Source organism: Chelonoidis abingdonii, chromosome 11, assembly GCF_003597395.2.
Source record: "Chelonoidis abingdonii isolate Lonesome George chromosome 11, CheloAbing_2.0, whole genome shotgun sequence".
NCBI classification, from domain to species: Eukaryota; Metazoa; Chordata; order Testudines; family Testudinidae; genus Chelonoidis; species Chelonoidis abingdonii.
In genome coordinates this window covers 41,986,518-42,001,363 of record NC_133779.1, presented here as the reverse complement: position 1 = coordinate 42,001,363, position 14,846 = coordinate 41,986,518, and the positions used below count along the sequence as shown (strand labels likewise).

General features: G+C 65.7%; 1 protein-coding gene across 1 annotated transcript in view; it reads left to right on the top strand.

Moving 5' to 3' along the window:
- The window catches only part of SSBP4 (single stranded DNA binding protein 4), a 34,977-nt gene extending 20,320 nt beyond the window's left edge, over positions 1 to 14,657 (top strand). The window contains exons 2-15 of the mRNA XM_075071365.1: positions 3,641 to 3,730; positions 6,810 to 6,893; positions 7,580 to 7,639; positions 8,633 to 8,740; positions 9,900 to 9,967; positions 10,265 to 10,444; positions 11,054 to 11,099; positions 11,619 to 11,654; positions 11,869 to 11,923; positions 12,163 to 12,233; positions 13,283 to 13,361; positions 13,893 to 13,921; positions 14,209 to 14,310; positions 14,532 to 14,657. Coding sequence (XP_074927466.1) covers positions 3,668 to 3,730; positions 6,810 to 6,893; positions 7,580 to 7,639; positions 8,633 to 8,740; positions 9,900 to 9,967; positions 10,265 to 10,444; positions 11,054 to 11,099; positions 11,619 to 11,654; positions 11,869 to 11,923; positions 12,163 to 12,233; positions 13,283 to 13,361; positions 13,893 to 13,921; positions 14,209 to 14,310; positions 14,532 to 14,561 — 1,011 coding nt within the window. The 5' untranslated portion in view covers positions 3,641 to 3,667 and the 3' untranslated portion in view covers positions 14,562 to 14,657. The remainder of the gene's footprint in view (positions 1 to 3,640; positions 3,731 to 6,809; positions 6,894 to 7,579; positions 7,640 to 8,632; positions 8,741 to 9,899; positions 9,968 to 10,264; positions 10,445 to 11,053; positions 11,100 to 11,618; positions 11,655 to 11,868; positions 11,924 to 12,162; positions 12,234 to 13,282; positions 13,362 to 13,892; positions 13,922 to 14,208; positions 14,311 to 14,531) is intronic.
- Positions 14,658 to 14,846: the final 189 nt, after the last annotated feature.

Below are 14,846 nucleotides of genomic sequence, written 5' to 3'. Positions count from 1 at the left end.
TTGTGGAATCTCCATCTCTGGAGATATTTAAGAGGAGGTTAGATAAATGTCTATCAGGGATGGTCTAGACAGTATTTGGTCCTGCCATGAGGGCAGGGGACTGGACTCGATGACCTCTTGAGCACAGGGGTCTATGAATCTATGAGCCACAGCTGCAGCCTCCCCCAGGGCTTGGCAGGTGAGATGGGGGGACCCTGGCCTTGGGTGAGTCATGCTCAAGTTGCTGCTGGGGAGAGAGCAGGTGTGCTCTGGGGATGGCTAGACTGATCTCCCAGAGCAGGGCCAGCCAGTGTGCCCAACCTGGCTCTAATAGGGCTCTGGAAGGGGACAGGGCATCTGGGCTCCGTGGCCTGGCTGTTTCTGGCGCTGGTAACAAGTGTGGCCGTCCCACTCGCTACTGGGCCAGCCCCGGCTCCTTTCACCACAGCTGGACACTCTTTGTTCCAGAGCAGGGAGCCTGTATGCATCCCTCACTGCTGCTCCATCTGTCTGTCCTGTCCGGAGGACTAGTTACCGGGGGCCCTGGCCCCGCCCTGCACTGTGTTTGCTGTCTGCCCTGGGGCCAAGTGGGCACAGATGCTGCTGTTGGGATTCTGGGGTGTTCACAGCTGCTGTGCAGGGGGACACTGGGCCCCAGGTGCCAGGCAAGAGAGTCAGGCTGCTCAGCTCCTTCCCACTGTCTGTGTGGGCAGAGACTCTGCCTCTGTGCGCCGTGCCCAGGTGTCACCCACTTCGTCTGACCCATCCTTCCTGTTCGCCGCCATCCCTGCCCGCCTGGGCTGTGTCCCCAGGAGCAAAGGTGGGGTCTGCCAGGCCATGGTAGGGCCAGCTAGGGGCAACTCCTAGCGCTCCAGTCAGGGGCAGGCCCTGTCCAGGCAAGAGATGGGACGGGGAGGGGGCCTTACGGAAGGGAAATCTCCGGGCTGATGGAGGGGGCTGATCGCAGCACTGGGGGCAGGAGACAACAGGATCAGGAGGAGGAGGGGAGATTGCATGGGGCCCTGGATTTGGCAGTGTCTCAGCCAGCCCCATGGAGCAGGGCCTCTGGGCCCCCCAGCCCCTACGCAGGCCCCTTTCCCAGCAGGGCCATGGAGGTGCAGAAAGCAGCCGCCTCCCTTTCAAATTGAAACCATTTGTGGCAGAGCAGTGAGGGGCCGAGCCGGAAAGCCAGCGCATTCCTTCGCTTTAATAGCTCCCCTCGGACGGACGCGGGCGGCGGGGCCTGGTGTGCCCCCTTGCACACAGCACACCCACGTGGGCCTGCCCCACAGCCCAGCGCAAGCCTGCAGTGTCCCGCCCCACAGGTGGCCTGGCTCTGACTCCTTGGGCGGGGGTGGGGGCTCTGTCGAGGGGGGCTGCACTTGGGGGTGGGGGCAGCTTTGGCTGGATTCTCCATGTATTTCTGTCTCACTCGTACTGAGATGTGTCCTGCTGAACGGCCTGGGAGCAAGGAGACACTCGCTCACTGGCTCCTCGGTGGCGGTGCCCTGGCCAATGGGCCCCAGCATGCAGAGCTCTGGCTGGGCACGGCCTGCTTGGGCCCATAGTGTCCATGGGCTGCGCTGCCCCATTGCAGACTAGGGAGGTTGCAGGCCAGGTGGGGCCTGGGAGGGAGGTGCTTAGTCTGGAGCGCCCTTTGGTGCATGGTGGGGGCAGGTGGGGGGGATCTTGGAGCAGAAAGTGGCTGCTGGTTGCTCCCCACCTGTTCCCACAGCCCCCAGCACTCTGGCAGGTAAGGAGATTGCACCCGCCCTCCTGTTGGGGAGTGAGCTGAGCTGGCAGAGCAGAGCGGCTGCGAGTCAGGACTGAGGGGCATTGGCAGGGAGCTGGGATAGTCCCCTGCTCTGGTCTGTGCTGGGTGGGGACCCCTTGGGCCAGCTCAACCCAGCCCTGAGTGATGGTTCGTTCCCCCATCCTGATGCCTCGCTAATTAGTGCCATTAATTTCATCCAATTAGCTGCATGTTGGCCATGAGCGTGGCCCCAGCTGCCTTGACTGTCAGACGTCCCGGGGTCAGTGCCCCCGGTGCCATCTGTAATGAGGGCAGTCAGGGATGCTGACCTGGGGCAGGGGCCGTAATTAGCGCATTGGGACCATGGGGACCAGAGCCAAGGGGTAATCGCAGCTGCGGTAATGAGCAGGCGCCGGGCTGAGCCTAATTGCGTTTGTTTGCTGGTGGTGGCCCTGAGCCTCACCAAGTGCCTGGGGGCAGCAGGCTGGGGAGGAGGGGTGTCCCCCGAGGGTCTGGCACCTCGGCTGGGTGTGGCAGGCGTCTAGGCCGGCTGGGCTATTGGCAGGGACACATTTCCAGCCCTCTGTTCCTGGCAGCTCCACTGAGACCCCAGCAGGGTGCCCAGGGAGCAAGGGCCCACCGCCTCCAAGCTGCTGGGGGCACGGGCAGAGGCCAAACACCTGGCTTCTCCCCACTTGTGGGGCTGCAGGGGCTGGCCTGAGTGTTGTCGCCCCAAGGAAGCTGAGCTCCCCCCTTGTCCCCAGGAGGGGGTGCTGCCCTTGGGCATGGCTGGCACCGGCTGTATCCACACAGGAGTTAGTGTCTCTGGCCAAGACAAGCAGCACTGTCAGGTGCCGAGAGCTCCTGCGCCCTAGCAGAGGGGCATTGGCTCCAGGGTCGTGGCCACCCTGGCGCTCTGTGCCACCCCCATGCCCAGCCCACACACTGACAGCTCCCAGCCCTTCCCTGGCACACTGGTCATTCGTTTGCCTGGTTGACAGCCCAGCTGTTCAAAACCAAGCCATCCCGCCGAGAGGTCAGGCCTGTGGCCACCCTGCTCATGGTCCAGCACGTCTGCCTCCTGATAGCCCCTTGCCCCCAGCAGGGTGAGTTCCCTCCCTGCTGGGATCGGAAACCCACTAGGATAAGGGATGGACCCATAGCAGGCGCAGGATCCCTCACAGGGCTAAGATTGGCCTCAGGCTCCTCACAGAGGACCCTGAGCCAGGGCAGAGCACACGTCTCTCAGCAGCGTCTGTGGGCATCGGCCCAGAGCTCACACTCATGGACAGGGGAGGTGCCAGGAGGGGCAGTGACAGGAATAGAACCCAGGAGTCCTGGCTCCCTGGACTGGGCCATACTCACAAGGCCAGGTTGCCACCTCGGCCCTGGAGGAGGTGTTCTGTTACTGGCCAGCCAGCAGTGGGGGTCTGTCTGGGCAGCGAGGGGGGGAGAGCTGGGCGGGGGCACAGGGCATGTTCAGCAGCACAGCCTCTGGGGGATAACAGAGGGAGCATATGTGGGGAGGCTCACCCCAAGCCCCAAATTAAACCGCTCCCCTATGAGAACCAGCCCAAACCAGTACCAGGGAGTGGGGGAGGGGCTCAGCACAGCCATGGGGAGTGGGGAGCACATGTGGGGCGCTGAGGGAGGGGCATGCATGGGGTATGGAGGGGCCCCCAATACTCTGTCCCACCTGGAGAGGCCTCTCCCTGCCAGGCTTCTGACCTTTCACTGCAGTTACCTGGGGGCTGTCCCCCCCTTGGGCTGGGAGCGGGGCTGGGCAGTGGGGGGCACAGCATGTTTCTGGGGGGGGTCGGGGGGGCTGACTCCCACCGTCCCAGACTCCCCTCCCCAGCCTTGGACAACGTGTGACACCTCGGGATAACCTTTGCCCTTTCTCCACAGAGTGCCGCGGCGGCCCCCAGCCCCGTGATGGGGAACATGCCCCCGAATGATGGCATGCCAGGAGGACCCATGCCACCCGGTTTCTTTCAGGTACCCTGCCCCACTGTGCGGCTGGCTGATTGCATGGCGTGCTATGGGGCATCGCGGCCTCGTGGTGCGCCGTGGGGAGCAGGCGAACGCCCAGGGGACAAGGTGCCCGGGGGTGGGCAGTCCCCACAGGGATTCCCTATGGGGGAAGAGGGCAGCCCCAGTCCTTTCCCTTGGGGTCAGGTAACCCCAGGGAGCCAGCATGCTGCCCTCTGAGACCCAGCCAGCCCTCCACAGCTCTGCCCTGCCAAGGGGGACCCCGTGGGACTCTTTGCCAGCTCTGCCCTGGCCCTGCTGCTGCGGACTCTGCTGGGTCACTGCAGTGCTGGGGCATAGCTGGCACCACTGTTCCTCTGCTGGGCACCTCTAGCAGTGCCCAAAGCCACCGTCAGAGCTTGCTGCTCCCGAGGGCTGCCTGTTCCCACGGGGGCCCTGCTGTGTTGCAGGGAGTTGGGGGGGTGATGGAAGAGTCAAAAGCAGGAACCCCCCTCCCTCTTCCCTGCTGCGGTTCAGGAGCAGCCACTGCGCTGCGGAGGGGTCCTAAGCCTGGCTGCTGGGCCTCCAGTCTGGAGCTGCCTGGCCACCCAGAGCGGTGTGAACTAGTGCTGAGGAACAAGGGTCCTGCTGCTCTGTGGCCAGCACCCCCTGTGCGTAGGAATGGGTGGCCCCTGCGGTACAGTGGACGTGGCCCGTGCACCCGGCAATCAGAGCTGTATACCCAGCTGCAGCTTCCAGGGGGCCCAGCCCAAGGTGCTGCTTGTGCAGCTGGCACATGCTCTGGGCAGTGTCAGGACACATGGTCGGCTTCAGGCTCACCCGCCCCCGAGATGGAGGCTGGGTGGGTTCTGGCCAGGCTGGTGGAGCTGCTAGAGACATGGTGGGCAGAGGAGGTGGAGCCGGGGAGGGGAGCTGATGCTGTGGGCATAGAGGAAGGTGCAGCTGGGAGGTGCACAGGGTCAGTGTGTGCACGGTGAAGGTGCCTGGGGTGTGTGCAGGAGTGTGTGTGCGTGCAGGAGTGCGTGTGCACAGGGGGTGCACAGGGCCAGTGTGTACACAGGGAGGTTGTGTGTGCAGGAATGCATGTGCACAGGGGCACACAGGGTCGGTGTATGCACACGGAGGGTGCCTGGGGTGTGTGTGTGCAGGAGTGCATGTGCACAGGTGGGCGCACAGGGTTGGTGTGTGCAGGAGTCTGTGTGCATGAGGGTGGTTGCACAGGGTCAGTGTGTGCAGGGGGAGGGTGCCTGGGGTGTGTGTGCAGGAGTGCGTGTGCACGGGGGGCGCACAGGGTTGGTGTGTGCATGGGGAGGATGCCTCAGATGTGTGCAGAAATGCATGTGCGCGGAGGGGGTGCATGCAGGAGTGTATGTGCACGGTGGGGGGCGCACAGGGTCGGTGTGTGCATGGGGAGGGTGCCTGGGGTGTGCATGAGGGTGTTGCACGGAGTGGTGCAGGTGTAGCCGGGGTTCGGGGTGTGGGCATTGCTGCGGGTGTCGGCATTGGCAGCTGCTCTGCTCTGAGCTCAGACCCTCTGGGCCCAACCAGCTTCCCCGTGCGGGGGGCAGCGGGGGTGGATGGGAAGGGATGTGTGGGGAGACGCTGCCCCCTAGTGTTGAGCCAGCCACATGCCTCCTTGGCCATCCCCTGCCAGCCTGCCGGGACGCTGGCGGTGCTGAACGGGAGGCACTGCTGTACCAAGTCGTTATCTCCTTAGCTGGATAGAAAATGATTTTATTAATTGCATCATTTAGCCCCACACGATGCAAACGGATTGGCTGAGCCCGCCTGGCGGGAGCCGGCTCAATATTGCAGCGCTGCCGACGCCATATGTTCCCCATTAGGCCAGGAGCCCTGGGAGGCTGAGTGTTAAATACGGGCCAGCGGCGCTGCCGTGTGGGGATGGGCTCGCTGGCTCCGCCGCGTCCTCATGCCTGTCCTGGCACCGCCACCCCGAGGAGGAGACGGGAGCCTGATTCCTCATGCGCCTGCCCTGTGCTCAGAGTCAGGTCACAACGCCCTGGGGTGGGACATGCGCCCCTCCGCAGATCCGTGGCTGCGGGCACACAGCACTGATGCGCTGGCTGTCGGCAACATGCTAGGGACTTCGGGTAGGCGGGTGGAGGCGGGAGAGGCTCTAAGGGCCAGGGTAGCAATGACGTCCGGGAGGGCGAGGGGCTTTCGTGGCTGGAGCCCGAAGCCTTGTCTCAATGACACTTCCCCTGCCCTGCACGGAGCCACTGTGCAGCCTGTGCCATGCTGCCCATGCACGAACCCCTGGCCTGCTCTGGCTGGGCACTGGCTCCACTTGAGTCTGGGCAGGATCTGGGGCCAGCCCACAGCACCTCACCTCCCCATGGGGTGAGAGTCAGGCGGGCAGCATTCTAGGGGCCCTGGGGTAACTCCACCTTCCCCTGAAGGGACAGTCTCCTGGGAACGCAGACAGGTGCCCACGGCCCCAGGAGTCTCCTGGCGCTGCCAACATTCAGCTCTACCAGCTGGAGCTTTTCTCTTGCCACTTACTCCTGGGAATGGGTGCCCCCCATTGCTCCGCAGCTGCCCCTGCCCAGCCACGCCCGGCGTGCAGAGCCCCCCGTTTGTGGAGGGGTGTTAGGGGGAGTGACGCACACTCACTGGTGAAACGGGCATTGCTGCCACCTGCAGGTAGATGTGGGGACTGGCATGAGACCATCAGGCTGACTGGTGCCCGGGGCTTCCCCTCACTTCTGCCCCGCTCCGCAGCGCTGGGGCACCAGTGTCTCTGATGGCAGCTGGAGACACCCACTCCCAGTGCTCGGGTCCTGGGCTGCCCCCCACATGTTCCAGACTCCACCTCCCCCAGCATGTCCCCCCACCCAGGGCGATGGCTGGGGCTCAGCATGGGAGGGCAATGGCCCTGTGTCCTGGCTCAGGGCAGTAGGCAGGCAGTGGTGAGTGGGGAGCTCAGGTACATTGGGGAGGGTCTCTGGTTGGCAGTCCCCAAGGGGAGGGACCCATCAGCAGGGCCTAGGAGCAGGTGAGGGGTGATGGGGGCTCGGCCCAGCCCCTCCTTCCTGTGACGCTCTGTGGTTTGTTTCTCTCGAAGGGACCTCCGGGCTCTCAGCCATCACCGCACGCACAGCCTCCACCCCACAACCCCGCCGCCCCCATGCTGGGGCCCCACAGCCAGGTAAGGCTGTCTGGGGCGAGCCGGCCCACCGCCCCCCAGCAGGCTGGGCCTGGGGATGAGGGGAGGAAGCCTGCAAAACCCAATGTGCGCATCACCCCCACAAGCCACTCTGCCCCCCGCTTCCTGCATACTCACCCCCTCTGCATGGGGTCACTCACCTGAGGCTCTCTGGTCCCCTGTGGCCTGGAGGATGGGCGGATGTTGCCACAGACCCTTGGAGATCCCCAGGTGTACCCCAGCCCCCTGTCTGCACCCCGCTCCACGCAGCCACACAGCCCAGTGCTGTGCCCAGTGCCCGACAGACTCCGATTTTCAGGCCCCTCCACCCATTCGTGAGCACAGGCTCAGCATGGCCTAGGACAGGCAGTGAGCTCCACTCCCCATGTGCCCTGGCCCGTCCCCTGCAGGCAGCAAGCCTCTTGCTTACCCAAGGCCGTGGGACGGGGAATGCTGGGTGCATCTGGTCTGGCTGGGCCTGGACACCTGGGTTCCTGCCTTGCAGCCGCTAGCCGGGCCACACATCACTGCTTGCGGTTAGGCCCCCCTGAGCAGCGGGCAAGCTCCCAGCTCAGGCATCCCTGCCCAGACAAGCCCAGCACTCGCCCTGGGGGCTCCGTTCTCGTGGCCCGCCCTGGCTGGGCTCTGGAGATGTGCTCTCACCTGCCCCCCTTCTCTGTCTCTTGCAGCCTTTCATGTCTCCTCGCTACCCCGGCGGCCCCCGGCCCTCGCTCCGCATGCCGAACCAGGTGAGATGCGCCCAGGACCCTGAGAGCTGGGGACCTCTTCGGGCGGGTCACCCGAGGGCTAAGTCCACCTTCCCCAGGGTGGAGTGAAGTGGGGCTCAGTCTGTGCTCCTTCCTCAGGGTGGAGTGAGAGCGGGGGTCGGTCAGTGCTCCTTCCCTGGGGTGGAGTGACGGGGGGTCAGTCTGTGCTCCTTCCTCAGGGTGGAGCGCGAGGGGGTGGTGTCGGTCAGTGCTTCTTCCCCAGGGTGGAGTGATGGGGGTGTCAGTCTGTCCTCCTTCCCCGGGGTGGAGCGCGGGGGGGTGGTGTCAGTCAGTGCTTCTTCAGGGTGGAGTGACGGGGGGATCAGTCTGTCCTCCTTCCCTGGGGTGGAGTGACAGGGGGGTGTCAGTCTGTCCTTCCCCGGGGTGGAGCGCGAGGGGGTGGTGTCGGTCAGTGCTTCTTCCCCAGGGTGGAGTGACAGGGGTGTCAGTCTGTCCTCCTTCCCCGGGGTGGAGCGCAGGGGAGTGGTGTCAGTCAGTGCTTCTTCCCCAGGGTGGAGTGACGGTGGGGTCAGTCTGTCCTCCTTCCCCCAGGGTGGAGTGCGGAGGGGGTGCGTCGGTCTGTGCTCCTCCCCCATGGTGGAGTGAAGTGGGAGTCAGTCTGTGCTCCTTCCCTGGGATGGAGCGTGGGGGGTCAGTCTGTGGTCCTTCCCCAGGGTGGAGTGCGGGGGGGGTCAGTCTGTGCCCCTTCCCCGGGGTGGAGCGCAGGGGGGTGGTGTCGGTCAGTGCTTCTTCCCCAGGGTGGAGTGACGGGGGGGTCAGTCTGTCCTCCTTCCCCGGGGTGGAGTGCGGGGGAGGTGTCAGTCTGTGCTCCTTCCCCGGGGTGGAGTGAGGAGGGGGTCGGTCTGTGCCATTTCCCTGGGAAGTGGGGGTGCTCCTTCCCCAGGGGGAGCCTGGTCCATGCCTTTCCCTCCTGATGGCTGCAGCTCCAGGCTCATGGCCTTTCTGTTCCTGCAGCCGCCCGTGGGGGTCCCAGGTTCCCAGCCGCTGCTGCCCAACAGCATGGACCCCAGCACGAGATCGCAGGGTGAGTCATGCTGCCTGCGGGCCCCTCCCCGCCACAGGGTCTCCGGTCTGCTGCCCCCTCTCCCCAGCCATCTCAAGCCCTGTGGGCCCCCAACTCTGGGGCACCAGCCGGACATGAGTGGGTCAGCCACCAGGGAGGAGACCTGGGCCCTGGCTGGGAGCAGCCCCTCCCCCAAGGGGGGACCCTTCACTGCGAAGAGACAGGAGCCCCCAGGAGGAAAGTGGAAGCCCCTCACAGCCTAGCCCAGGAGCAGCCCCCCCAGTCTCTGTGGGGAAGGATGAGGCCTTGCACTGGGAGGGCATCTTGGGATTATGACCCCTCACTGGGTGTCCTCTCTCAGTGCTGGGGGACTCAGTGCTGGGGACTCCATGGGGGAAGCAGAGCCCCATGGGGGGGCAGAAGTGGGGTTGAGGGAGGTCAGGGGAGCAGAGCTCTGGGAGTGGGGGGTTGGGGGGTTCAGGGAGCCATGTCTCGGAAGTGGGGGGTTGAAGGAGATTGGAGGAGCAGAGCTGTGGGAGTGGAGGGTTGGGGGTTCAGGGAGCCATGACCCGGAAGTGGGGGGTTGAAGGAGATTGGAGGAGCAGAGCTCTGGGAGTGGAGGGTTTGGGGGGTTCAGGAGCCATGTCCGAGTAGGGGGCGGTTTGAAGGAGGTGGGAGGCTCTGGGAGTGAGGTGGGGGGTTCAGGACCATCCCAGAAGTGGGATGTTGAAGGAGATTGAGGAGCAGAGCTGTGGAATGGAGCGGTTGGGGGGTTCAGAGACCATGCCCAGAAGTGGGAGGTTGAAGGAGATTGTGCGGGCAGCTCTGGGAGTGGAGGGTTGGGGGGTTCAGCAGCCATGTCTGGAAGTAGGGGGTGATTAGCTAGGAGGGGAGCAGACTCTGGGTGGAGGGTTGGTGGTTCAGGGAGCCATGTCCTGAGTAGGGGGGTTGAGGATTGGGGAGCAGAGCCTGGGAGTGGTGGGTTGGGGGTTCAAGGAGCCAGCCCTTGAATGGCGGGGTTGAAGGAGATTGGAGGAGCAGAGCTGTGGAGTGGGGTGTTGGGGGTTCAGGAGCCGATGCCTAAGTGGGTGGTGCGAGCGAGGTGGGGATCAGAGCCTCTGACTGTAAGAGGGTTGGGGGTTAGGAGCCGACTGCCCAGAAGTGGGGTTCGGGCGGTTGTGCTGTCTGCCTTGTCAGCCTCGCCTCTCCTTTGCACAGGGCATCGAATGGGGGCGCGATGCACGGGATGACCCCCTGACGAGGCAGGCGGTGGATGGTTTCCTCAGGTGGGTGTTTTCAGGGGAGCCTTTTACCTGCCCCCCCCCCCCCCGGCGGGGTTCTGGCCCAGCCCTGCTGTGCAGCGCCGTGATCCGGGAGTGCTGGGAACTGCTGCTGGACCCACAGCAACATCCCAGAGGGGAGGGGAGGGGAGGAGATGGGGCAGCATGGGCACAGGTCTGGGAACCAGGACACCTGGGTTCTCTCTCTGGCTCTGGGAGGGGAGTGGGTGTGGGGGGAGGGGCTGGAGCCAGGACGCCTGGGTTCTCTCTCTGGCTCTGGGAGGGGAGTGGGTATGGGGGGAGGGGCTGGAGCCTGGACCCCTTGGTTCGGTATGACTGGGCTAATGCAGCCCCTCAGCGGTTGGGCCCGTCTCCCCCGCCACACACTCAGCTCGCTCCTGCTCCTCTCTTGCAGAACTACAGCAGCGGGATGCGGCCCCCGCCCAACTCGCTGGGCGGCCCTGGCATGCCCACCATGAACATGTAAGGCCCCTCTCCTCCCCCTGTGCCCCAGCCACACCTCCCTGCCCCCCACGACCCACAAGGAGGGACACAGAGCCAGCCCAGTGCCTGCAGGATGGGCCAGGGGCCACTGGGGGCCTGGCCCTGCACCAGATGGTGCAGATGAGGCTCCCTAGCACTGGGCAGAGGTCCCAGCCCAGCAGGATGCCGCCCGTCTGCTCCTGGCCACGGGCTGGGGCCTGCAGCCTGGCTCCTGGCAGTGACCCCTGGCCAGCACCCAGCACGCCCCCCACCCCACCCCATGCTGCCTAGCAGAGCCTGAGCAATTGGCAGGAGTCCAGGCTGTCCCAGCACCATCAGATACCCTGGACAGACACACAGATCTGGGGAGGGGGGGACAGGTTTTGGGGGGATGGCTGTCTGGGGGAGTCCATGGCTGGTGGGGAAACTGGGCATCTCCACAAACCATCCAAGTGTCCCAGCTGCTCGTGCCACCCTGCCCCACCCCCAGTGACCTTGGATCCCAGTGCAGCCCCCCCCCCCCCCCCCCCGCAGGACAGGGTGCATGCAGCGGGGGCGGGGTACAGGGACCCTGGGGAAGTGCCAGCCTCACACCTCTTTGTGTTTCAGGGGCCCAGGAGGGCGAGCGCCGTGGCCAAACCCCAACACCAACTCTGTGAGTCCTTGTGGGGGGGGCATGGGGCAATGCACGGTGGAGGCCAGGCACAACTCACAGGGGCCATGTGGCCAGGCACAACGCACAGGGGGGCACGGGGGTGGGCATGACACACAGCAGGGCACGGGGCCAGGCACGATGCATGGGGGGGAGGACATGGGGCCAGGCAGAGTGCATGGGAGGGTGCGCATGGCCGGGCACGATGCACAGGGGGATGGGGATGGGGGGTGCAGCCGGGTACAATGCACGGAGGGGACACGGCCGGGCACGACGCACAGCGGGGCATGGGGCCAGCGGGGCATGGGGCCGGGCATGATGCATGGGGGGGGCGGTCACAGGGCCAGGCAGGACGCACGGGGGGAGGCACGGGGCCAGGCACAATGCACGGGGGTGGGGGGTGCAGACAGGCACAATGCACAGGGGGGCACAGGGTTGGGCACGATGCCCAGGGGAGGGCGCAGGGCCAGACACACTCCCCATGTGCTTGGTGCTGACTCGTCTCCTCTCTTCCCCCCACAGATCGCGTACTCCTCCTCATCACCCGGAAGCTACGTGGTGAGTACCGCAGCTGCAATCGGGGGGCAGGGAGGTGCTCTGCCCCACAGCACCATGCTGAGCACCCCCTGCACCCCAGCACGCAGGCCCTGCACCTTGGGGGCAGATTGTGTCAGCCGGGCCCAGGGGGGGGCATTGTCCGTGGGGCCCAGGCTGGCTCTGCGCCAGGGGCAAGGCTCTAACGGTTCCTGTGCCTTTTGCTTTTCTCCCACAGGGCCCTCCAGGAGGCGGCGGCCCCCCCGGAACCCCCATCATGCCCAGCCCAGGAGGTGAAGTGTCTGCATGGTGTGGGGTGGGGAAGGAGGGACGGACTGGGGGAACAGGGTGGGTGGCATTGCCCAGCCGCGAAGGTAAAAGCAGCGGACACGTCTGTGCCTCTTGCTGCGGGGCGGGGAGGGGGCTGCAGGGCCAGTGAACCCCGGTGAGCTTGTGCGTGGCTGTGCAGTGCCCCCCCCCCCCTTGTGCTCTGTGGGGCTGGCAGCACTGACTCCGCTCTGCACCCCCACAGACTCCACAAACTCCAGCGAGAACATGTACACCATGATGAACCCCATTGGGCCCGCTGGGAACCGGCCGAACGTGAGTTCCCCCAACAGTGCCCCCGCCACGGAGAGCTCTGGGCAACCCAGGCCTTGCCCCACCCCACAGCCAAGGAGTGTTGATGGGGACCCGGCCACAGGCACAGAGAGCAACGCCCAGCCAGGGATGCTCTGCCAGTGCCCCTCAGTCCCAACCCTGGGCTCCCCCTTCTCACAGCTCTGCCGGTGCCCCCCGCCTCACGGACCCCTGCCAGCCCAGCCCTGGGCTCCCCCATCCCACAGCTCTGCCAGTGGCCCCTGCCCCACAGAGCCCTGCCAGGCCAGGGCAGGCTTGTGCTTCCCCTTCCCACAACTCTGCCGAGGCCCCCCACCCCACGGACCCCTGCCAGGCCAGGCCTGGGCTCCTCCTTCCCACAGCTCCACCGGTGCCCCCCGCCCCACAGAGCCCTGCCAGTCCAGCCCTGGGCTCCCCCTTCCCACAGCTCCGATGGTGCCCCTTGCCCCACGGACCCCTGCCAGGCCAGCCCTGGGCTCCCCCTTCCCACAGCTCCGCCGGTGCCCCCCGCCTCACGGACCCCTGCCAGCCCAGCCCTGGGCTCCCCCATCCCACAGCTCTGCCAGTGGCTCCCGCCCCACAGAGCCCTGCCAGGCCAGGCCAGGCTTGGGCTCCCCCTTCCCACAGCTCCGATGGTGCCCCTTGCCCCACGGACCCCTGCCAGGCCAGCCCTGGGCTCCCCCTTCCCACAGCTCCACCGAGGCCCCCCTCTCCATCCCTGCTGCCCTTGGGCATGCGGGATGTTGTGGGGGGACAAGGAGGGCTCTGCTGGGTGGTTGGTGGCCATTGGCATGGCTGGCTGGCCACCCTGCGGCAGGCCAGGTCTGCGGTACCTGGGGGTTCTATGCAGCACTATGCGGCCTCCGGGCAGCCCCAGGGCGTACCAGAGGCCAGAGCAATGGTGGGCACATCCCTGAGGCCCTGCACCCATTTCCCCTCCACTCCCATCAGCTCATGCACGGAGCCCTGGCCCCCTGCCCCACTACGCCTGGGAAGCCTGTGCCCAGCACTGACGCGCTCCCTTTTCCTTGCAGTTCCCCATGGGGCCTGGGCCCGATGGGCCCATGGGAGGCATGAATGCAATGGAGCCCCATCACATGAATGGATCCTTAGGTGGGTAGCACGGCCTCTTGGCCACCAGGGCCTGCACTGCCCACACGAGCAGAGGGACAGCAGGACACCTGAGGCCCGCCCCCCAGCCTGGATCCTGGACCTGGCTGTGCCCTGACTGTTTGTGGGCAGGTCCCTTTCTCTCCCTTGGTGCTATCCCTGGTGTGCCAGGCTGGGAGCTCTGTGGTTCTGGCCCATGCACTCAGATCTGCCCCAGCCTCCCCGGGGGGGGCGGGGGGCTCAGCCCCTAGCTCTGCAGCCGCAGTGGCCTATGGGCCAGCACCACCCCCAGGAGGCTGCCTGTGTCAGCGGCTCCCCTACCCGCCCCAGCAAGTTAGCATCACTTCTGATGGTGCAGGGGGAAACTGAGGCAGAGAGGCCATAAAGGCCTTACCTATGTTGGGGGTGATGGCAGTAGCCCTTCTGCTGAGTAGGGCTGAGACTGCAGCATAGCCTGGGGTCCCTAGGAGGTGGGGCAGGGGGTACTGTTACCTGGTATTGGGCACTGCTAACAGGACCTGCTTGTCCTTCCAGGCTCTGGCGACATGGACGGGCTGCCAAAGGTGAGAGCACAGCACCCCACTTCCACCCACTCCCTATGGGGGTTCCCCTGGGCTGAACTGCTCCCTGGGGCACCCCCAGCCCCCTCCCAGGGTGGGCGGTCTGTGTATCTCCCTTTTAAAGGGTCAGGGTCCTGCCAGCTGCTGGGGGTGCATCCCTGCCTTCTCCTGAGCACGAGGGGGGTGACTCTGCACATGGGCCCCACCCAGTGCTGCTGGGAGCTGTTGGCCTTTCACCCCTGGGGCCAGCAGCCTCCCACTCTAACCCGGGCTTTCCTGTGCCCCTGCAGAGCTCACCAAGTAACATGGCTGGGCTGAGCAACCCGCCCGGGACTCCACGGGACGACGGCGAGATGGGCGGCACCTTCTTAAACCCCTTCCAAAGCGACAGTGTAAGGGACGGTGTGGGCCCGCCGGGCAGGCGGAGAGGGCGGGGCGGGCGGGGCTCCCGGGGCGGGCGGGGCAGCTGCAAGGCATCAGCCACCCCCTGGAAGAACAAGCCTGGCATGGTTGGACCGGCGGTGGGGGCCCTGCGCTGGAGGAGCCTCCCCGAGGTGTGAGCTGCCCTGGCTCCCCCTGCCTGCTAACGCTCTGGTGTCTCCCGTCTCTCTAGTACTCGCCCAGCATGACAATGAGCGTGTGATCGGCTCGGACGTCCCGGCGCAGAGAGCCAGACGCCCCCGCGGTTCTAAACTATTTAAAACACTCGCAGGAACTGGCCGCCTGCCCTCCTGCCAGCAGCCCCTGTGTCCCCCTCCACCTGGGGCACAGCCCCCCCTCCCCCCAGTGCTCTATTGGCACATAGCTCCCCCTCTCCCCCCACGCCAGGCAGAGGAGCAAACCGCCAGAACCTGGGCCCTGTTGGACTGGTGCTGTGGGATACATGGGTGAGGGGGGCCTGCTTGTGCCAGGCAAGATGCTGTTCCTA